The sequence below is a fragment of the Oncorhynchus mykiss genome, chromosome 17 (genome assembly GCF_013265735.2).
Source record: "Oncorhynchus mykiss isolate Arlee chromosome 17, USDA_OmykA_1.1, whole genome shotgun sequence".
Classification (NCBI taxonomy): Eukaryota; Metazoa; Chordata; class Actinopteri; order Salmoniformes; family Salmonidae; genus Oncorhynchus; species Oncorhynchus mykiss.
Window position 1 is genome coordinate 68,601,930 of NC_048581.1, and position 24,494 is coordinate 68,626,423.

Here is a 24,494-nt window from a genome sequence, read left to right on the forward strand (position 1 = left end):
GTGCCAGAGCACAAGCAGCACTTTATCCGGCCCATCTCACTCACGGTAAGAGGAAATCCTAAACTTGTCTGGTCCACCGCTGCTTCCCTTCTCTCTCGCTCACACACCCTGGACGCTCACACACCCTGGACGCTCACACACCCTGGACGCTCACACAAACAGGAGGAGAATGGCAGTAGCAGCATCCACACAGAGAATGAATGAGACCCACAAAATACTGGCATTCACTTTGTTTCTCATCACCATCCTCTTTCACGGTAAGTAAAAACTCATACATCCAGACTCCTCAAGCTGAACTTGAAAGAAAGCATGGGAGCGGTCAGGGGTGGGGTTCAGTGGTTGTCTCAGGCTGAACACAGAGATTTTCATGTTATCAACTTTATACAACGGTATCAACATGATCTTCACTTTCATGAAAATAAACCCATGGTTTAGCAGTGTGTAATAATTTATAAATGCAGGATAACTTCATGGAATCCCCCCCACCCCATGATTCTGAAAGGGAAAAGTTACTTTGTAGCATAACGTAGCAAACAAAGGGACCAATTTGAATATGAAACCTGCAGTCATTGTGCAGCTGAATCTTGCATGCATAACCTGCGCCTATTTATTGCCTATGGGAACGCTCTCTCCAAATTGTACTACTTCTCAACAATGTGACCCTTTCAAGGCCGCGGGGCTGACTTGCTGTACTGCAATGTCTGCTATTTCATTGACTATATGCCAATGTTCTACTATAGCTGGGAGAGCTGTGTGTGTTTATAATTAGCAGATGGTTGTGTGTGGATGTATGGGGTGGGTGTGGAGGGGAGGGTGGAAGTTGAGTGAGGAACTTTTGGGTATAAAATGTGGGTGGGAGTTGTGCTTGTGTTGATACAGCAGGGGCCGTAATAAGGCACCCAGGGGTAAAATTATGTCAATTAGAGACTCTCTTTGTGTTCACCTAGAGTGTCGACTGGTCTTGGCAGAATAGCAGCTATTATCTGGACCATAAACACTGGCCACATGCCTGATGAGAGGGTTAAGTACAAGATTGGGAGGTTTTTCTTGCCATCTCCATCTGATCACATTTCCAGAAGAGACTACAGTGTTGATTCAAACCAGGTTGTCTGTAGTGACACTCCTTAGCACTGAGATGCAGTGTCTTAGACCACTGCGCCACTTGGGAGCCCAAAAAGTTAACTCAAAACATTTGTATTTGTTCTGCCAGCAACACTAAACTGGGGCGGCAGGGTAGGCTAGTGGTTGGAGCGTTGGACTAGAAACCAGAAGGTTGCAAGTTCAAATCCCCGAGCTGACAAGGTACAAATCTGTCATTTTGCCCCTGAACAGGCAGTTAACCCGCTGATCCTAGGCCGTCATTTAAAATAAGAATTTGTTCTTAACTAACTTGCCTAGTTAAATAAAGGTAAAAATAAGAAAAATGCACATTCATTAACATTGCATCAACAGCAGTTATTTATGTTCTCCCTAATTGCATTAGTCTTTTGCTGTGGTGTGGGAAGAAATATTGACATAGTAAATTGCTTAATCTGAAAGTAATGCAATGTTTATTAGATTTATTATAAATTATGTAATTGGTATTGGAAGCACAAATCTATTCCTATAAGTAGAAGGCAGCTGGTTCTGCTATGATCTGTGGAACACATGCATGTAGATTAATGTTGAAGAGTAAAAATGTTATGTTTCCACATATCTTAAGAGAATCTTGCATCTGAAGTTTGTGTGGACACATGTTTCATATCATTTACCATTCAATGAAAAGCTGGACATCACAACACCATGCCAAGCTAGCTGACAAAAATGAATGGTAGCAGAATGCCTCACAGTTATCCTAAACAGTAGGAGGGAGAATGCATGGGAGCAAGAGGTGGTAAAGCAACGGGAGAAGCAAGAGAGAGAAAAGGAGGGAAAGCAACAAAACAGTCTATAGTTTTCTTAAAGTCTATTTCCTGAGAAGAGACTTCTGCTTTCTAACAAAGTCCAACTTACTGTATACCATTTGTTTTATAGCCGGATGCTCCGGTCAACTTTAGAAATCTGGGAGAGGGCTGTATTATGTAAGCACTGTGCAGAATTACTGTAGTACTGTGGATTAAGTCAGAGCTAAAAGACAGATGTTGGCATAGCTGCAGTACAGTAGTTAAGGTGGAGGGGCTTTTCAGAGATGGGTTTGGAGAATGGATTCAAGAGCTATAGCCAAACAGCAGAATGAGGGGAACTACTAACATACTGTGGCACTCAAAAGTTAATGCAATTGTTAATGCAACCTAACAAAACAGAGTATAAATGGATTTAATTTCAGCATCACATGATGAGAGTAAATTTACATTTGAGTAATTTAGCAGACACTCTTATCCAGAGAAATCAGGGTTAAGTGCCTTGCTCAATGGCACATTGCCAGATTTTTCACCAAGTCAGCTCGGGGATTCAAACCAGCAACCTTTCAGTTACTGGCCCAACCACTAGTCTACCTGCCTCATGCATGAATCACAATTGGAGTAGAACAACCTAGTGTTCTCAAGTGAAGTTTCTAAAATTTCGAGAGGTTGTGTTTATAAACAGACTACAAAGGATTTAAGCCATATGCTTGTCCCTGGTTTTAGGAGGCTTACTAGTTTGAGGGAACTCGACCTGACCTCAGGACCCTGCAATTATGTGAATCATAGATATTGTTTTAGCAACATCTACTGAGCACTCACACAGGAACATGTCCAACGAAGAAGCCACTCCTCTCATAAAGTAAATAACATTATGTCCTGGGCTGAAAACCCAGTCCAAGTCCAGCACCTGTGGAACAGGAACAATCTATTTTGTATCTTATAAGGCCTGTAGAAGGACAGGTCATCCTCTTTGGGTTCCCGAGTGGCACAGCGGTCTAAGGTACTACATCTCAGTGCAAGATGCATCACTACAGTACCTGGTTTGAATCCAGGCTGCATCACATCTGGCTGTGATTGGGAGTCCCATAGGAAGGTGCACAACTGGCCCAGCGCTGTCTGGTTTTGGCCGGAGTAGGCCGTCATTGTAAATAAGAATTTGTTCTTAACTGACTTGCCTCGTTAAATAAAGGATAAATAAATATTTGTTTCTGTAAGATTGCTAAATCACACTGTTTCAAGTTGATCGTTACGTTTTTGTAGTCTGTTTTATAGTTGTTTCTAACTTTGTGAAACAATCTTTGTGTGGGAGAGTGGACATGTCTTTCCTTTACTATCTGTGGTGATAAGCAGAATAAACATGGACACTTAACATTAGATAAGAAATGTATCATTCTAAATAGAAAAGCATTCTGTTTATGGTTGAGTCTACGGTTGGTTGGCTATGGTTGAATCTACGTTTCCAGATTAGTGTCTTGATGTTGTCTAGTTTAGTCTGGACATGGCTGTTATTCAATACCACCTCCAGAGGCATGGTAGTAATTTGTCTGCAGGAGATTTGAAATCTCCTTGTGATTCTCTCTGAACTGAATCAATGTCCAAACTTTTACTGATTTACTCCTCCCAGACAGGAACAGTTAAGGTAATGTATACAGCAGTGAACCTGTAACAGACAATCTGTACAGTGAAATACATACACAAGTAGAAACAGATGAGTCCTGACTGAAGTCCCCAGCACTTGGCTGTCATAGCCCCAGGGTGGGATGAGAGCTTCTGACTAAAGTCCCCAGAACCTGGCTGTCATAGCCCCAGGGTGGGATGAGAGCTCCTGACTGAAGTCCCCAGAACCTAGCTGTCATAGCCCCCGGGGGGGATGAGAGCTTCTGACTGAAGTCCCCAGAACCTGGCTGTCATAGCCCCAGGGTGGGATGAGAGCTTCTGACTGAAGTCCTCAGAACCTGGCTGTCATAGCCCCAGGGTGGGATGAGAGCTTCTGACTGAAGTCCCCAGAACCTGGCTGTCGTAGCCCCAGAGTGGGATGAGAGCTTCTGACTGAAGTCCCCAGAACCTGGCTGTCATAGCCCCAGGGTGGGATGAGAGCTTCTGACTGAAGTCCCCAGAACCTGGCTGTCGTAGCCCCAGAGTGGGATGAGAGCTTCTGACTGAAGTCCTCAGAACCTGGCTGTCGTAGCCCCAGAGTGGGATGAGAGCTTCTGACTGAAGTCCCCAGAACCTGGCTGTCGTAGCCCCAGGGTGGGATGAGAGCTTCTGACTGAAGTCCCCAGAACCTGGCTGTCGTAGCCCCAGGGTGGGATGAGCCATGGGTGCAGCACTGGATCTTGATTAAAAACATGAGATCCTCCATCCTCTTTCTGGGTTTAATGCCAGGGCAAAGAGGGCTGGGCTGGTTCTGTGACAGAGACAGAGTTTAGATAGCAGGTCAGGAGTCTAGAGTTGCAATACTGTGTTCACCTCCCGAGGGACTGAGGTTCAATGTCCCATTCCTCAGCCACTAAAAGTGGCACTTTCAGACACAAATTCCTCAGTTGTACTTGGAGAGTTGTACTATAGAATCATACACAAGATAATTGCCAGTAGAGTGAGGTTTCATTCAGCATTGTAACTATTAGTGAGAACAGGACTTCAATACTGAACACAAAAGAGAGGGAGAACCGTATGATCACTGTGGAAGAAAATAAATTGTTTCCTGAGAATGTTACCCTGGCTTTGTGCTTTGGTGGCACTGTGTATGGACAACTATACATGGAGGGTGTCAGAGGGGTGTTATGACAGACATGGGTGGGTTATAATGAGGGTCTGACACGCAGGGTCACCCGGTGCCCCTTCTCCCACACACCCCTCTCATTCCTCACTGAGCCACCCTTCACACATATCCTGTTGGAGGATATGTGAGGAACATTCCAAACATATATCGCTGATGCAAAGAAAATAGATATGTCAGTCCAGTTTATAGAACCTTTCTTGTATAGAGGAGACTCCCTTATTTTAAATATGTGAATTTAGCTTTATAGACAGTGGAAAAAAAGGTTTTGGCTAAAGCAGCATTTTATTTGTGGAATTTGAAGATTAATGAGACAGTTTGTTTTAGAGTTTGTGTGTTTGGCTCTCCTTGTGCAAACACTATCTCATGTGGTTACCATTGCACACTATGTGAGAATTGTGGTCCACTCGTGCCTGCAGACCATTATCATCTCACTAAGCCCTGTGTCACAGTCCAAAGCCTACTCTGCCCTTGCCCCTCCAGCAGCAGAGAGGAGTAGCCTACTGTATGGGCCAGTCTGGTTGTATGTTGCTGGCCATGGGAAGACAGGGCCACTACCCAGCTCTGACTGTGATGTGTTGCGTTGCGTGGGAGGGATGCGCCTGGAGAATGCATATACTTCTCACCTCTGTAGATCCTGGGGATAAGAAGTCCACAACTGGAGGAGGGTGGGTGGAACAGATGGGGGGTTGCCTATACGTTAAGCTGGCTTGTTCTCCTCCAAGGCTGCTGCTGCCGGCATTCCCCCATCCAGAACTCCCTTGAGACGAGTGAAAGCCAGAGGATATCCAGACCTGTCAACCTGACCATCTGCTGGGGAAATCTCAGAGTGCAGGGTAGTCGAGGCCGTTGGAATAACATCTGGAGCGGAGTGGCTATAAAGGCCGGGGGGGGGGGGGGGGGGGGGGGGGGGGGGGGGGTTAAGTGGCATGGTTCAGGGCTTCACATTAGTGCTCCATGCAACACATAAAGAATAGGTAAGAAGAATAAAGAGAGGGGTAGATAGACAAAGGAGGTCTCAATATAAGGAATGGATGCAGTAAATCATAGACAGGTTAGCTATAGCTGTGGTTCCTGTTCCTGGGTAGAGGGCAAAGGAGAGGTCATCCTGTGAGAATCAGAGGAAGTGTTCTGTCTGATTGCTAACCTCCTGCTCTTAGCGGCCTGGCAGCTCACCCCACAAGACCCCACTGTATCCACTAAATCAAATCAAATCAAATTGTATTTGTCACATACACATGGTTAGCAGATGTTAATGCGAGTTTAGCGAAATGCTTGTGCTTCTAGTTCCGACAATGCAGTAATAACCAACAAGTAATCTAACTAACAATTCCAAAACTACTACCTTATACACACAAGTGTAAAGGGATAAAGAATATGTACATAACGATATATGAATGAGTGATGGTACAGAGCGGCATAGGCAAGATGCAGTAGATGGTATCGAGTACAGTATATGCATATGAGATGAGTATGTAAACAAAGTGGCTAGTGATACATGTATTACATAAAGATGCAGTAGATGATATAGAGTACAGTATATACGTAGACATATGAGATGAATAATGTAGGGTATGTAAACATTATATTAAGTAGCATTGTTTAAAGTGGCTAGTGATATATTTTACATCAATTCCCATTATTAAAGTGTCTGGAGTTGAGTCAGTGTGTTGGCAGCAGCCACTCAATGTTAGTGGTGGCTGTTTAACAGTCTGATGGCCTTGAGATAGAAGCTGTTTTTCAGTCTCTCGGTCCCAGCTTTGATGCACCTGTACTGACCTCGCCGTCTGGATGATAGCGGGGTGAACAGGCAGTGGCTTGAGTGGTTGTTGTCCTTGATGATCTTTATGGCCTTCCTGTGACATCGGGTGGTGTAGGTGTCCTGGAGGGCAGGTAGTTTGCCCCCGGTGATGCGTTGTGCAGACCTCACTACCCTCTGGAGAGCCTTACGGTTGTGGGCGGAGCAGTTGCCGTACCAGGCGGTGATACAGCCCGACAGGATGCTCTCGATTGTGCATCTGTAGAAGTTTGTGAGTGCTTTTGGTGACAAGCCAAATTTCTTCAGCCTCCTGAGGTTGAAGAGGCGCTGCTGCGCCTTCTTCACGATGCTGTCTGTGTGGGTGGACCAATTCAGTTTGTCTGTGATGTGTACGCCGAGGAACTTAAAACTTACTACCCTCTCCTGTAAAAGGCAAGAACAAAGTGGTGCACAAAAAAACTGCAAAAAAGCTTTAGCTGATCAAGCTCGTGCCAACTTACTGAAGATAACCACATCAGTAAAGCTACCACCACCTCATCCTTGACTGACGAAACACCATGGCAGGTGGAAGCTAGTAGGCCTACTTATGCAGCAGCTGGTACTAGCAGCCTAACAGTCCTGACAGAGACCTCACTGCCCGGGCACGCCAATAACAGTGGCCTTGCTTCTCCTCTTCTTCCTCCCCTCAGTTCCTCAAGTGAGAGGAACTCACTTCTCCTCCTCCTCCTCTGCCTGAAAATCAAGCTGATGACTGCCAGAGACACACCCGCGCTCATGAGAGCAACACCCCTTCTATGAACACGGGTAAACCTACGAGTGAAGAGACGGATAGCCTCGTCAGCATGGAGTCCGAGTTCCAATCTGTAATATACACTAATGTTGAGTTACACCCCTTTTTCCCCAAGAAGAGCCTCAATTTGTCAGGGCATGCACTCTACAAGGGGTCGAAGCATTCCACAGGGATGTTGGCCCATGTTCTCCAATGCTTCCCACAGTCGTGTCAAGTTGGCTGGATGTCCTTTGGGTGGTGGACCATTCTTGATACACATGGGAAACTGTTGAGCATGAAAAACCCAGTAGCATTGCAGACACACTCAAACCGGTGCACCTGGCACCTACTACCATACCAATCACCCAATCACCCTTTGAATGGCACACATACACAATCCGTCTCAATTGTCTCAAGGCTTAAAAATATGGATTTAACCTGTCTCCTTCACTTCATCTACACTGATTGAAATGGTTTTAACAAGATACATCTATAAAGGATCATAGGTTTCACCTGGAGCATGTTTCCATTTATATTTACACTCTACCATCTAAATACTGTATATAGCTATAGATAGGCTAGTAGGCTAGACTGCATTGTCTGCATAATGAAACAATCCATAGTAAGCTATTGTTTTGACAGTGGACTGATTGTATTATTTGGCATTAAATGGGACATTTAAAAAACGTTTGACTTCATATTCATCATCTCCAGCACCACCCCATCATCAACATATGAGAAATGAGTTTTGTAGTAAAAAAAAAAATAGAAGAAGATAAGTGTTTGCGGTGACATAATTTTCTGTTATTATTTTTTTAACCTTTATTTAACTAGGCAAGTCAGTTAAGAGCAACTTCCCATTTTCAATGACAGCCTAGGAACAGTGGGTTAACTGCCTTGTTCAGGGGCAGAACAACAGATTTTTACCTTGTCTGCTCAGGGATTTGATCTTGCAACCTTTCAGTTACTGGCCCAATACTCATACCACTAGGCTACACTGGTGTGCATCATGTGATTTAAATCAATTATGAGTAGGCATTGCCTACTAAATTCCTACTAATTGGTTGATGATGTCATTATCTTCCTCTATTATTTTTACTGCAAAACATAGAAACGTGCCATTTTCACATATATTGATATTGGGGTGGTGCTGGCGATGATGAATATAGGCCTACAGGACAGTTGTTGTATATAAAAATGTAAAAATCTATTGGTTACTGATTACTATGCTGTTTCATTGAAAAATCATTTAACAATCTGCAATGTTTGAATTTCCCACTTTAATTACTCAACAAGTATATACACTACAGTTCAAAAGTTTGGGATCAATTAGAAATGTCCTTGTTTTTGAAAGAGAAGCAAATTATTTGTCCATTAAGATATCATCAAATTGATCAGAAATACAGTGTAGACATTGTTAATGTTGTAAATGACTATTGTAGCTGGAAACAGTTGATTTTTTTCAATGGAATATCTACATAGGCATACAGAGGCCCATTATCAGCGACCATCACTCCTGTGTTCCAATGGCACGTTGTGTTAGCTAATCCAAGTTTATAATTTTAAAAGGTGAATTGATCAATAGAAAACCCTTTTGCAATTATGTTAGCACAGCTGAAAACTGTTGTTCTGGTTAAAGAAGCAATAACACTGGCCTTATTTAGACTACTTGAGTATCTGGAGCATCAGCATTTCTGGGTTCCATTACAGGCTCAAATTGGCCCAAAACAAAGACCTTTCTTCTAAAACTCATCAGTCTATTCTTCTTCTGAGAAATTAAGGCTATTCCATGCGAGAAATTGCCAAAAAACTGAAGATCTCTTACAACGCTGTGTACTACTCCCTTCACAGAACAGAGCAAATTGGCTCTAAGCAGAATAGAAAGAGGAGTGGGAGGCCCCAGTCAACAACTGAGCAAGTACATTAGAGTGTCTGGTTTGAAAAACAGACGCCTCACAAGTCCTCAACTGGCAGCTTCATTAAATAGTACCCGCAAAACAGCAGTCTCAACGTCAACAGGGAAGAGGCGACTTCGGGATGCTGGCCTTCTAGGCAGAGTTGCAAAGAAAAAGCCATCTCAGACTGGCCAATAAAAAGAAAAGATTAAAATGTGCAAAAGAACATAGACACTAGATAGAGTAAGATTGGAATAAAGTGTTATGGACAGACGAATCTAGGTTTGAGGTGTTCGGATCACAAAGAAGAACATTCGTGAGGAGCAGAAAAAATTAAAAGATGCTGGAGGAGTGCTTGACGCCATCTGTCAAGCATGGTGGAGGCAATGTGATGGTCTGGGGGTGCTTTGGTGGTGGTAAAGTGGAAGATTTGTACAGGATTAAAGGGATCTTGAAGAAGGAAGGCTATCACTCCATTTTGCAAAGTCATGCCATATCCTGCGGAAGGCGCTAAATTTGAGCCAATTTCCTCCTACAACTTGACAATGACACAAAGCACAGCTCCAAACTATGCAAGAACTATTTAGGGAAGAAGCAGTTAGCTGGTATTCTGTCTATAATGGAGTGACCAGCACAGTCACAGGATCTCAACCCTATTGACTGCCCATCAAGCCAATCCAACTTGTGGGAGGTGCTTCAGGAAGCATTGGGTGAAATCTCTTCAGATTACTTCAACAAATTGACAACTAGAATGCCAAAGGTCTGCAAGGCTGTAATTGCTGCAAATGGAGGATTCTTTAATGGATACACAGCTCGCTGGTCACCATTGCATCTCCCACCTGTAGCACACGCTCCAGCAGGTATATCTCTCTAGTCACCCCCAGGACCAATTCTTTCTTTGGCCGCCTCTCCTTCCAGTTCTCTGCTGCCAATGACTGGAACGAACTACAAAAATCTCTGAAACTTGAAACACTTATCTCCCTCACTAGCTTTAAGCACCAACTGTCAGAGCAGCTCACAGATTACTGCACCTGTACATAGCCCACCTATAATTTAGCCCAAACAACTACCTCTTTCCCTACTGTATTTAATGTATTTATTTATTTTGCTCCTTTGCACCCCCATTATTTTTATTTCTACTTTGCACATTCTCCCATTGCAAATCTACCATTCCAGTGTTTTACTTGCTATATCGTATTTACTTTGCCACCATGGCCTTTTTGCCTTTACCTCCCTTATCTCACCTCATTTGCTCACATCGTATATAGACTTGTTTATACTGTATTGTTGACTGTATGTTTGTTTTACTCCATGTGTAACTCTGTGTCGTTGTATGTGTCGAGCTGCTTTGCTTTATCTTGGCCAGGTCGCAATTGTAAATGAGAACTTGTTCTCAACTTGCCTACCTGGTTAAATAAAAGGTGAAATAAATAAAATAAATACATAAATTTATATTTGGTTGTCAAGCCTACCGCTTATGTTAAGCATAATGCTTATGTTTCACAAAGCTATAGATTGCTAGCTGGTGGCAAGAATGTACACTACCGTTGAAAAGTTTGGGGTCACTTAGAAATGTCCTTGTTTTCCATGAAAACATACATGAAATTAGTTACAAAATGGATAGGAAATATAGTCAAGACGTTGACAAGGTTATAAATTATGATTTATATTTGAAATAATTATTGTGTCCTTCAAACTTTGCTTTCGTTAAAGCAAAGCAATAGGCTACTACAAGCATTAGCACCAAATTATCTAACAGCCTATCGACGGGAAGATACATAAACATTGCAATTTCAGAACCATGGACAGCTATCAGAGCGCCCAAAATCTGACTTTGTGGGGCGGTTGGGTTCAGAGAAACTGCGCTACACCAGTGCTGCCATGTTGAGGTTAGATTCTTGTTAAGTGGGTTTGTGTGTAGAACACCTAGCTGATGACTGATGGCTGGTCAGACAGTGATTAAGGCTGCTCAGGCTTTAATGGCCATGCTGGCCGGTTTGTTAAACAACATGGCTCTGTTTTAAACTAAGCAACCAGGTGTTATCAAATCAAATTAAATTGTATTTGTCACATGTGCTGAATACAACAACCTTACAGTGAAATGCTTACTTAAAAGCCCTTAAACAAGGATTTAAGAAGTTAAGAAATAAATAACAAATAATTAAACAGCAGCAATAAAATAACAATAGCGAGGCTATATACAGGGGGTACCGGTACAGAATCAATGTGCGGAGGCACCGAGGTAATTGGGAGTGAACAGGGAGTACAGGAGGGGACTGAGCATGCACCCCTGAGGGTCCCCCGTGTTGAGGGTCAGCGTGGTGGATCTGCTATTACCTACCCTTACTACCTTGGGGCGGCCTGTCAGGAAGTCCAGGGTCCAGTTGCAGAGGGAGGTGTTTAGTCCCAGGGTCCTTAGCTTAGTGATGAATTTTGTGGGCACTATGGTGTTGAACGCTGAGCTGTAGTCAATTAATAGCATTCTCACATACTGTAGGTGTTCCTTTTGTCCAGGTGGGAAGGGGCAGTGTTGAGTGCAATAGAGATTGCATCATCTGTGGATCTGTTGGGGCAGTATGCAAATTGGAGTGGGTCTAGGGTTTCTGAGATAATGGTGTAGATGTGAGCCATGACCAGCCTTTCAAAGCATTTCATGGCTACAGACGTGAGTGCTACGGGTCGGTAGTTATTTAGGCAGGTTACCTTGGTGTTGTTGGTTACAGGGACTATGATGGTCTGCTTGAAACATGTTGGTATTACAGACTCAGTCAGGGACAGGTTGAAAATATCAGTGAAGACACTTGCCAGTTGGCCAGCGCATGCTCGGAGTACACGTCCTGGTAATCCGTCTGGCCCTGCATCCTTGTGAATGTTGACCTGTTTAAAGGTCTTACTCACATAGACTATGGAGAGCGTGATCACACAGTCGTCCGGAACAGCTGATACTCTCATGCGTGCTTCAGTGTTACTTGCCTCAAAGCAAGCATAGAAGTTATTTATCTCGTCTGGTAGGCTTGTGTCACTGAGCAGCTCGGGGCTGTGCTTCCCTTTGTAGTCTGTAATAGTTTGCATCCAACGAGAGTCGGAGGCGGTGTAGTACGATTCGATCTTAGTCCTGTATAGACTATTTTTGTTGTTTGATGGTTTGTTGGAGGGCATAGCGGAATTTCTTAAAAGCTTCCGGGTAAGAGTCCCACTCCTTGAAATCAGAAGCTCTACCGTTTAGCTCGGTGTGGATGTTGCCTGTAATCCATGGCTTCTGGTTGGGGTATCTATGTACATCACTGTGTGGATGACGTCACTTAGTGATGAAGCCAGTGACTGATGTGGTGTACTCCACAATGACATCGGAAGAATCCCAGAACATATTCCAGTCTGTGCTGTTAAAACAGTCCTTTAGCTTAACATCTGCTTCATCTGACCACTTTCTTATTGACCGAGTCAGTGGTGCATTGAAGTCCTCGGCTACTAGGAGCGCCGCCTCTGGAGCGTTTTCCTGTTTGCTTAAGGCCGTATACAGCTCATTGATGCTGGTACTAAAACCTCACTCAGTTTGTGGTGGTATATAGACAGCTACAAATAATACAGATGAAAACTCTCTTGGTAAATAGACTCTGGTTGGCTGGCTCTTTGGGCTGTTATGTACCTAATACAGAGCTGGTAGCAATATGCACATAAATTATTTACAATGACAGAGAGGTAGCTCGTAAACACAATTAAATTGTCACAAAACACACGTGACAGCTATAATAGTTGCTAGTCTAAGTATACCAGTGTGAGACCTCCTTCAGTACTGTTGACCCACCTGTTTGCGTGGCACGCTGACTGTTTTGCACTTGTGGCACTTGCTCTTCATACTGATTTAGCAAGTCCAATCAATGCAACACACTGCATTTAGCATACTGCAACAACTGACTATACAAGTTAAATTCCACAAGTAAACAGGGTGGAAAGACAGTCGGAAATGTCCAACCTGGTGATACAGTAGCTTATCCAAACCCAGCCCAATTATGCAACATTCAGTTCTGTCTTGGACAAAGCTTCTGTGGGTTTAACCAGAAAACAACATTGTTTAACTGCATGGGGAAAAGGCAGGGAGGGAGGAGAGAGTCTTAATGAGATTCACATAATTTTGGCAAAGCCACGTGGATGAGGTAATGCCGTTGTGTTAGAGGAGAAGGCTAGGGGGGGGGGGGGGGGCAAAGCAAATCAGTAAACATGTTCAATCTCAGGAAAAAGGGAGTCAGGCGCACAGCTTATTAAGATATTTCATAGCAAGATCTTTGCCCAGTTTAGTTTATTAAACATACACTGCTCTGTATGGTATGCACTGCATTAGCACTGCTCACATGAAATATAGTTGCTGACAAGACTAGAAAATAATATGACAACAACTACATTATAAGTTTTGTACTTGATTCAACCCACCACTACAGTACTTGAAAAGATAAAATGACACATCACGTTGTGTAAAACAAGCTTTTACCTCAGAGGGCCTGATAGGTAGAACTATGGCTATTTTTTAAATCAAATTATGGTTTCGACATCACTGTGCACCAACAGTTTTAGTAAAGCAGCAGTATATTTCAGCAGGGCGTTCGGCTGTTTAACAGGCTAGCTAGATGGAAACTTAATTCACCTAGATTACTTGATGTTGTGTATCCCACTGACTAATGAGGCTGAACTGTTGTTGGGAGGCACAGCTCTCCCATTACTTCTTTGCATGTGAGAGCTGGGACTGAGATGGAGTCAGTACCAAAGCCCATCAGTCTAAAAGACATGGCCATCGCCAAGTAAGAGTATCAGTGGTCTATCAAGACGCCCAGTCAAAGCACCCACTTACAGGCACATACGGGCACAAGAGACTTACATACACAGTATGACTTCACCCTGGTGGAGGATAAATGGGTGTTATAATCACACACTGGGGAGATATCCTTACCCTCTTAGCATTGAGTGGCATCTCTCTTATTGCATGACACCTGGCAATGAAAGACTTTACAGTCTTCTGATAGTTAAGCATTGAAATATCAAATTCTTCAAGGTTTTAGAAATTACAAGATTGTTTTTGAGAGTGTGAAAGTCTGCAGTTATTATATTTATCTACATAAGTAGCTATGAAGGAGGAAGAAATCATCACATTCCTCGGTCCAGCTGCATAGCTAACTAGGTATGAGGAAATGGATGCACATACTAAGACTTTAAAGAGTAAATTACCTAGAGGCCCATGTATTAAAGCCAGTGTGCTTGCTGCATAGCTCCCATAATGTCTGTCATTAGACCAGAGAGAGATTTCCCTGGGGGGCTTGTACCCACCATCCCAGCGGGAGTGTGTCAGGGGTCAGGCCAATTTGCAGGCGAGGACAAGAACATTTATTTGCACAGGCTGAGCTGAGGAGTTACCCCACAGTTGGGCTATTAATTACAGTCCCTTCCTTATTGCTGCATGGAGCCTAATTGATTTCAGGTCAGGCCCTGGAACGTATTAGAGACGGACTGCATACCTCCAACACAAACACCTCAGTCAAGATTACATTCACAGCCAATGAGATCTCCCCCCCTGGGATCACTAGTAATACCAGACTATATGGGTGTGGCAGGATTGCTATCAGTCCTGTGAGTCTAAGTGCTAAGTCAAGTCAGTTTGCACACGTCTATTAATGTGGTGCTATAGACCTGGACACAGGTGTGGGATCAGTTGAACATAGGACAATGTCATATAAAGGTGCAGACAAATGACCATGTAGCTTGGTGTAAATGAGAATAGCAGCTATTAAGCTTAGTGAGGTAGAAGACTCTTTCAGAAAGGGACATCACTGCTGTGACAAAGTTGTCATGGTTTCTACAGTATGTATTGGCATGCAAGTGTTATAGCGCAAGTTATCCCTTTGTTGTTCTCTTCCAGGTGGTGTAGTTGCACAAGATGAGAGTGAATCAGATGTTGTCACTGGGCCCACACAGCCAGTTGATGTTGCTGAATTAATTCGTGGAGACGACATTGACACCACACAACCGGCAGATGAAGGTAAGAAACGGATCCATTAGAAGATGATCTCCACAGAGCCACTATTGGTGTTGCTGTATTAATATACCGTCCTAGGCTCATCCTATCAGCTTTTTGTCATAAATGTTTAAATCAAGTGGACACAGGGGTGCAATGCACCTCAAATCTGTGGGGACACAAAGTACTTGAGGATGTCTGGGGGGTGGTCCTTGCCCCCCCTCCGGAAGTTGGAGAATTTGGCATTTTTCAAACACCTGCAATCTAGAGCCATAATCATTATGCTTAATTCTATTTAAAAATGTATATATTTTTCTGCATATCTAAGCATACAGTTGAAGTCAGAAGTTTACACACTTAGGTTGAAGTCATTAAAACTCGTTCTTCAACCACTCCACACATTTCTCGTTAACAAACTATAGTTTTGGCAGGTCGGTTAGGACATCTACTTTGTGCATGACACAAGTCATTTTTCCAACAATTGTTTACAGACAGATTATTTCACTTAACATTCACTGTATCACAACTCCAGTGGGTCAGAAGTTTACATACACTAAGTTGACTGTGCCTTTAAACAGCTTGGAAAATTCCAGAAAATTATGCCATGGCTTTAGAAGCTTCTGATAGGCTAATTGACATCATTTGAGTCAATTGGAGGTGTGCCTGTGGATGTATTTCAAGGTCTACCTTCGAACTCAGTGCCTCTTTGCTTGACATCATGGGAAAATCAAAAGAAATCAGCCAAGACCAAGAAAATACTAATTGAGTGTATGTAAACTTCTGACCCACTGGGAATGTGATGAAGGAAGTAAAAGCTGAAATAAATCATTCGCTCTACTATTATTCTGACATTTCACATTCTTAAAATAAAGTGGTGATCCTAACTGACCTAAAACAGGGAATTTTTAAACGGATTAAATGTCAGGAATTGTGACAAACTGAGTTTAAATGTAGTTGGCTAAGGTGTATGTAAACTTCAGACTTCAACTGTCTGGTGGTTATTTTATGCTTGATAGCCTGAAATGGCTTCTTGGTAGCTAGTTATGAGGTTGGGAAATGTGGAACCTCTGGCCTAGCTAAAGACAACTTCATAAAATTGCTAGGTGGCTAGTAGTATTACAGAGAAACAACAACAACAAAAATAATAATAAAATCTGAGGGGGCACGTGCCCCTGTGCCCCCTATGGTCATGATGCCTCTGACTGGACATAAAACACTAAGAAAGAGACTTTTCTTTTCTTTTCAGAAGCAGATAAGCCCCAAGTCCAGATCATTGTATTCCCCAGTATTCCTGGCCTGGATCTGTCAGGCTTCTTACATGACACCACAGCGACTCCAGTCACCAAGGGGGTAGTGGAGACCACAGACATAGGGGAGGCCACAGTGGAGGCTGGTGAAGCAGGAATCACAGACCCAGATGACAACCAGGAGACCCAGGCTCCCCAGCAGTTTCAGACCTCCCAATCCAGTGACACTGTGCTCATCCCAGAGGTGAGCCTCGAGTTCAGTGACAATGCCATCCAAATCGCCAATCCAAGTTCAGAATGAACGAAACACACTCTAGTCTAACTGAAGTTGTCTGGTGTCTCTCTACAGGCTGATGTGATGTGTGTTGATAAAGAAGCTGTCCAGGACAGAGATGCAGTGAATCTGAAACTCAAGGCCTCATCCAGCTGTGTAAGTAATGAGCACACCACGTGTACGCACACACACACACACACACACACACACACACACCTCACTAAAGGAAAAGCCAACTTTTCCTGATGTGACATACAGGAAACCCTCACAGCAGTGTCCACTTCAGTTCAAACTGTATCGAGGGTAGTTTCAGGGTTAAAAACGTTAGCGGAAGCTGAGAGTCAGAGTAAGATGTTATAGATGACCGACTCCTGAGGCAAAATCATAGCAAATTGCCACTTTCAATTTGCCCCTTATCAGACCAGTGCACATTAGCTAAGCAGGAAATTCCTATTCATTAAGCTACAGTGATTAAAACATCTCCCGTGGGCAGTGAACAAGAAGGCTAGTGACACACCAGCCCTTCTCCTCCCTAGTTATGCCTGCCAGGTGAGGAGGGGGAGCAAAAAGAGTTACAACCCAAGACATGCCTACAGGAGAGAAGAAGAGGGAAGAACGTGTTCAAAGTGTTGGTGTGAAAGGTGGGAAGGCGGTGGTGGGGATACTGTTGTAGCGTGTGTACAAAAGGGATTCCTCAGCGTCTTGGGGCAATGGCTGCTGGGCTAACAGGAATTCCGCTCTGTGCCGGCCAGGGAAGTGAAGGGAAGTGGCGTCTCGCTTTCCTCAACTGTGTCTGTCTGCCAGGCTGCCTGTCGTCTGGAGCTCCAGCTCCGCTGATTTCAGTCGAGATAAAATTGTATTAAATAATGCCCTGAAATAATGGAGTCCTTGGTGATATCACACATCAAGAGGCATGTGTAAGAGTCTTGAATGGGACTTAGCTCCCCCCTCTCCATCTAGGCCTGCATGAGAAAGCCCCTTGCAGCATGGCATGTAATCAGTGACACACTCACTCCTACACCAGGCTATGCTTTATGACTTGATTGGCTTCATCTGGGTTAGACACCACATCCCATTTGTGAAGATCCATGTATGTTTCCAATTATATGAAGATCATATATACTGTAGATGGGTTTTTAAAAATATGTTTTTCAATTATTAACAAATTACTAAATACTTAAAGAAATTATAGAATGGAAACATCTTGAAAATTTTAGAAAACCCGCCATGCTATGCACTGACTACACAAGACAATTAAGCATCGGGGGCAGGACCCAAGAGACTGCATCAGGGATCAAGAAACAGCTGAGAACGACGTGAATAAAACTGTTTTAAACTTAAAGATGAGAATTCGTGTGCTTTACATGCACTGTATTGAACATGCTCTGAGTGCCGTAGCAGATGAGGCCTTGAGAGCGATCCTGTTTCCTTAGCTTTGTAAAGAAGCCAGCTGTCCTATCTGGGGCTGGGATCAAAGGTTTGAGCAGAGCCGTCTGTGAGTGCTAGTGGCTGTTTTTGGACCATGTTAAATAGGGTGGAGTATTGCAAGGTTGTGATATAATTTATCGGGTTAAGGGAGAGGGACATGGGAGGGGGGTGTGGCCCTTTTGTGGTGTACATTTCCAAAGACCCATAGTAACTGTGTATTCATGAGAATGTATATTAGAATGTATATTACCACATTTCTATGTGAACACATTTAATTTCTGTGTGAACACATTTCATTTCTGTGTGTACACATTTCTGTGTGAACACATTTCTGTGTTCACACATTTCTGTTTGAACACATTTCTGTTTGAACACATTTAATTTCTGTGTGAACACATTTAATTTCTGTGTGAACACATTTCTGTTTGAACACATTTCTGTTTGAACACATTTAATTTCTGTGTGAACACATTTAATTTCTGTGTGAACACATTTCTGTTTGAACACATTTAATTTCTGTGTGAACACATTTAATTTCTGTGTTCACACATTTCTGTTTGAACACATTTCTGTTTGAACACATTTCATTTCTGTGTGAACACATTTCATTTCTGTGTGAACACATTTCTGTTTGAACACATTTCTGTTAACTAGGATGACCAGGTTCAGCCCCAAATTCACATGCTTTGTTATTAATCCAACTGATATTTCCACAGGAGGAGACCAGGTCTAAAATTGAGAGTGTGTTGGAGCACCTGTGTGGAGATGACTGTAAACTGGAGGTCTACCAGGAGGACAACTCCAATGAAATCCTGATCTCTGGCCAATGTATAGAAGGTTGCTTCCCTCTTCTCCTTTTTAATGATGTGGGATTATTCTGTTGAGTGTCTGGTGTTGAAAAAACATTAACCAAATCATCATCTCTACTTACAGCTGATGCAAAAGGAATGGCTGAGAAGTTCAACAATGACAACATTAAAGACAAGGTAGAGTATCACTTCTCTCCATTCAGTATTCCAATTCCCCATACACATATGACGTTCACATAATTCACACCACATACACTTCATGAGAAAGGCATTGTGATCAGTGTCCATTGCTGTCACACCCACAATTAAAATGCTTTCATTTGTGCACCATGGTAGGTGAGGCACAATGCTGATTCGGCTCCTTATCTAACCACTGTGAGATAAACACCACTGTGAGACACTCCTCCACCAGACAGGAATCCTCACTCATGGCTCCAAGCTGCCGGGAAGATGCTGTATGACAAACAGAAAACAATCCCCACTTTCCTGTCAGCTGGAATTAATTTATGTTCCCGGTGGAGATGGGGTTGAGTGTTCCCAATGGGAATGAGGAATGGGTGTTTCCTTCTCATGATTCAACCTGGTTGTCCCTTTGACATTAGACATACTCTGTGCTCCATCCCTACAACCCCCCTAACTCTGCCCTGCCGCATTAAACAGTTAAGTGAGCTGCACCCGTCCACAATCTTCTCATTATGTTGGTCAGTTAGTTCAATGGCACCTTTGTGTTTAGATACTGCTCTGGTCTGAAGGGTGTAGGGCAGGGATCATTTACTAGATTCAGCCGGGGGCTGATTTTTTTTCTTGAGCGGATGGTCAGGGGGCCGGAACATAATTACAAATAATTTGTAGACTGCAAATTGACTGCAAGAAGCCCAAACAGATAGTATTTGACTAAAACATAATCATTTCAAACCTTGCTTGCATTTGTATACGATCACATACTGTATATCTCTCAATTATGCGTGGGAATAATTTGGAACAGATTTCCCAAATGAAAATCACTTGGATTTGCTGGTGTTTTTAAAGTGTTTTATGTTCAACAATTAAAATAAAAAATGACAATCTGAAATAGCTTTATATGGGCCACACCCAAATGCTGGTTTAGAGAGAAGCATGTGGAACTGCCTTCCTTTGGTGTCTTGTTTTCACTATCATTCATCATAGTTATCGTATAAGCTAACCTCAATCTCCTTTCTGATTGACACCAACATTCCTAACCTCAGCCAAGATACTTAAGACCTCCTCAGACAAAAGGGATATATCTCTATTATGTATTCGAGCTGAATTGCTGGTGTTTTTACAGTCTTTTATGTCCAATAATTAAAATTCTAAAAATTGTGGGCTGCTAGTTGGGGAACACTGGTGTAGGGAGATGCTGGCCTTTTTCCATTCAGTTGAATCTCTTGAACTTTATGCTAGCCCAGGCCACATAAAGCCTGAAATCCATCCTCTACAGTCTGGGCTAAAATAGCCTGATCGAAGGAGGCATTAGGGGCACTGCTATTCATCCGTCCTCTACAGTCTGGGGGTAAAATAGCCTGATCCAAGGAGGCATCAGGGGCACTGCTATTCATCCCTCCTCTACAGTCTGGGGGTAAAATAGCCTGATCCAAGGAGGCATCGGGGACACTGCTATTCATCCCTCCTCTACAGTCTGGGGGTAAAATAGCCTGATCCAAGGAGGCATCAGGGGCACTGCTATTCATCCATCCTCTACAGTCTGGGGGTAAAATAGCCTGATCCAAGGAGGCATCAGGGGCACTGCTATTCCTAGTGTCAGTAAAGCATCTAAAACAAGACAATGCAGATTACATACCACTATAATTCACATAGGGTATAACTTCAAAGTACAGCCTGAATTCCTTATATTATTATGTGTATAACTCTCCTTCTCTCTCTAGATTGATTTTGAGGAGGCTGTTCCTCGCTGGGGGAAGAAATCCAAACTGGTACTGGTCTCCCTGCTGCTCACTGGACTGCTCCTGGCTATTCTTCTCATCGCAGGCTACTACCTGAAAACCCACCGCCCACCACCCAAGGGAGCGAGACTGGTGAGTCAGAGTGGCCATGATGTGAGAGAGACCCAAAGCAAACTAATACTGTGTACAGGACCCAGTTTACTGGGAAGATTGGGTGGGTCTTGTTTTCACAATCATTTATCATAGGCATCGTATAAACAAACCTCAATGTCCTCATCTGATTGACACAAATATTCCTAACCTCAACCAAGATAGTTAAGACCTCCTCAGACAAAAGTGACACGACTCCCTGACTCCACCATTCGTGTTTGAATTCCATCATAGGGAGAAAGTGATTGCTTTTGAATCCTCTCGTCATCAGGCTTCACCTTCAACTTTACCTTCCCTTCCATACACATATACACGTTTGCTTTTCTGAACAACATACAAAACGTATTATTCATTCAGTTAAATCTGTACTGTATCACAATAACACTTATTACCAAGCCCAACCTAACATCAAGGTTCCTCTAATCGAATCTCTATGGTTCCTCTGCACGTAGGCTGAAGAGGGTTTCCAGGTGTATGAGGAGAACCAGGCCAACACCCTGGTGTCGGTGGCCCCTCTGCAGTCACAGGAGCCCCTGTTGAAGCCCACCAACAATGGGGAGTTTCCTGAGAGCCAGCCACTACCCAACAACGGCCAACCTGCCACCCAGACCTCGGTTGCTGACACTGAGATGTGAACGAGCTCTGAATTACATCCCCAACGCCCCATTTTCATTCCTCCTGCTCACCATCATCACCACATTCCCAATCCCTCTCCCCTCATAGTGTACCTGGGGATACAAGACTCTAACACTAAACAACAATTCAATATCCAAGCCCACCTCACCTTACCCCATGCAACCCTTGACTCCCAGGATGATGACAATGATGAAGATGATGACTATGACGATAATGACGAGGCCTGTAATGTGAAGAGAAGAGATTGTGATCACTGGCCTCTAACAGGTTTCAGTGGTGGTAGAGAAGGAGCCTAAACACTGAGTTTGGGGGACTGGACAGCAGGTTGAGACTGCATTCCAAAAACAATAATTGCTGCAAGAAATTAACAAGAAATCACCAAAATTGACAATTTGTGTTGCTGTTTCCAAATTCATGTATGAAGCACAGTGTATTCGAATTCTTAGTCTTTCAGATCTCAAATGGACTCATTTGAACTAAAAGGGTCATCGTAGTTTAAAGTATCGCTTGTATGATCTGGTGTGATCGTTTGCTTGAACCTCCTGTTTGAGGTAAAAAATTACATTTGGGTAACAGAAGCGGAGAAAGAGTGATACATGGAGATTATTTCAACCATTGAAGAGATTTTAATAGGCAGCTTTAAAATGGGTATCAATATGATTGGCTAGTGCAGAGATCAGAGTTGAATCATGTTGCCTTTTATCAAGGCCCATCATAATAGTTGTGTGAGATGGGCTGCCATATGTTTGTTTCATAATTCTGTAGGCCTACACTCTTAGAAAAAAAAGGTGCTATCTAGAACCTAAAAGGGTTCTTCAGCTATCCCCATAGGAAAACCCTTTGAAGGTAGAACCCTTTCCACATAGAGTTCTACATGGCACCCAAAAGGGTTCTACCTGGAACCAAAAAAGTTATCCTATGGGACAGCCAAAGAACCATTTTGTAACCCTTATTTTTGTGTAGTGTGTCACAATTTCCATCATGACGAACATTATATTGTAGTTGTTTAAATGTTTTTTTTTTCTGTTCTGACTCAGCACTGTGTCTTTGAGAATGTTGAACCAGGTAGACTAATCTTATCAAATCTGAAAAACAGACATAACCTGTCGGTTTTGTGTGGCGAAGCACTGCCTTTAAATATCTACAAAATCCCTAGTAACATGTTCAACATTCCCAAGGCCCTTTAAATGTCCTTAATAAATCAGTTCATCATGAAACATCAGTTACATGGATGGAAGATGTATTTTAGCTATTGTTTTTTGAATGACTGATTGTTGTCATACAATGCTGCATGTGTAAATATGCCTACTTTCTCTGTTAGAAATATCTGTGTGCCCTATACATTTTGATTGTGTCATTGTTGCTACTGTTTCTTTGTCTACCTGAACAGGTAACACTAGCCTGATCATGTCACATAGCATGGCACACATACAAACTTGCATCTCTTTATAGACCCCACACAAGGACAATTTAAATGTATTATGATTCCTACAGCTGTTTTGGGCCTTTCATCAAATCCAACATCTGATCTTGGCTTAAATAAACCAAATTATTAATATGTCATTGAAAAAGTTTAAAACTGCATACAGTTTACTGTATTAATCAAATCAAATGTATTTATTTATATAGCCCTTCGTACATCAGCTGATACCTCAAAGTGCTGTACAGAAACCCAGCCTAAAACCCCAAATAGCAGGCAATGCATGTGTATTAACAAGCATTGCCTGATGAACTGACCCACATATGTAAAACAATTGGACTCTGACAGTGTATTCTAGTCATGTAAAGTATATTTCTAGCAATACCACCCTAGACATGATCATATAAGTCACAAATGTTTGCTTATGGTCGTAGAGACATTTTCAATGAAACAACATAAGTGGAGTATTAGAAAGTGCAAAATATAAACTGTTGCTCCTACTGAGTCCATACAGAAATAGAACAAACGTATTATTTTGGGAACTGACCAGCATCTGAAGCACAGCATAGTGAATAGATCAAAACTACGAAATAACACATTGGATATCATGTAGTAAGAAAAAAAAAGTGTTAAACAAATGAAAATATGTTTTATATTTGAGATTCTTCGAAGTAGCCACCCTTTGCCTTGATGACAGCTTTTTACACCTGGAATGCATTTCAATTAACAGGTGTGCCTTGTTAAAAGTTAATTTGTGGAATTTCTTTCCTTCTTAATGCATTTGAGCCAATCAGTTGTGACAAGGTAAGGGTGGTATACAGAAAATAGCCCTATTTGGTGAAATACCAAGTCCATATTATGGCAAGAATAGCTCAAAAAAGCAAAGAGAAACGACAGTCCATCATTACTTTAAGACATGAACTAATGTCAACGCGGAAAATTTCAAGAACTTTCAAAGTTTCTTCAGTCTCAAAAACCATCAAGCAATATGATGAAACTGGCACTCATTAAAGGAAGACCCAGAGTTACCTCTGCTGCAGAGAATACGTTCATTAGAGTTAACTGCACCCCAGATTGCAGTCCAAATAAATGCTTCAGAGTTCAAGTAACAGACGCATCTCAACATCACTGTTCAGAGGAGACTGCATGAATCAGACCTTCATGGTCGAATTGCTGCAAAGAAACCACTACTAAAGAACACCAATAACAAGAAAAGATTTGCTTGGGTCAAGAAACACGAGCAATGGGCATTAGACCAGTGGAAATCTGTCCTTTGGTCTGATGAGTCCAAATTTGAGATATTTGGTTCCAACCACCGTGTCTTTGTGAGACGCAGAATAGAAGAATGGATGATCTCCACTTGTGTGGTTCCCACTGTGAAGTGTGGAGGAGGAGGTGTGATGGTGTGGTTGTGCTTTGCTGGTGACACTGTCAGTGATTTATTTCGAATTCAAGGCACACATAACCAGCATGCCTACCACAGCATTCTGCAGCGATACGCCGTCCCATCTGGTTTGCACTT

The 24,494-nt window shown here is 42.8% G+C and overlaps 1 protein-coding gene across 3 annotated transcripts; it reads left to right on the forward strand.

The window, feature by feature from the left end:
- LOC101268937 lies at positions 1 to 23,123 on the forward strand. 3 transcript variants are annotated; one of them, XM_021569536.2, is made up of 8 exons: positions 1 to 257; positions 14,991 to 15,110; positions 16,333 to 16,577; positions 16,662 to 16,763; positions 18,752 to 18,872; positions 18,969 to 19,021; positions 20,749 to 20,898; positions 21,369 to 23,123. In XM_021569536.2, the coding sequence occupies exons 1-8, from the start codon at positions 170 to 172 to the stop codon at positions 21,549 to 21,551; spliced, it is 1,062 nt and encodes a 353-aa protein (XP_021425211.2). In that variant the 5' UTR covers positions 1 to 169; the 3' UTR covers positions 21,552 to 23,123. The 3 variants fall into 3 exon arrangements, with proteins under 3 accessions (XP_021425211.2, XP_021425212.2, XP_036806418.1); XM_021569537.2 differs by having other exon boundaries at positions 16,683 to 16,763; XM_036950523.1 differs by having other exon boundaries at positions 16,336 to 16,577.
- The last annotated feature ends 1,371 nt before the right edge of the window (positions 23,124 to 24,494 follow it).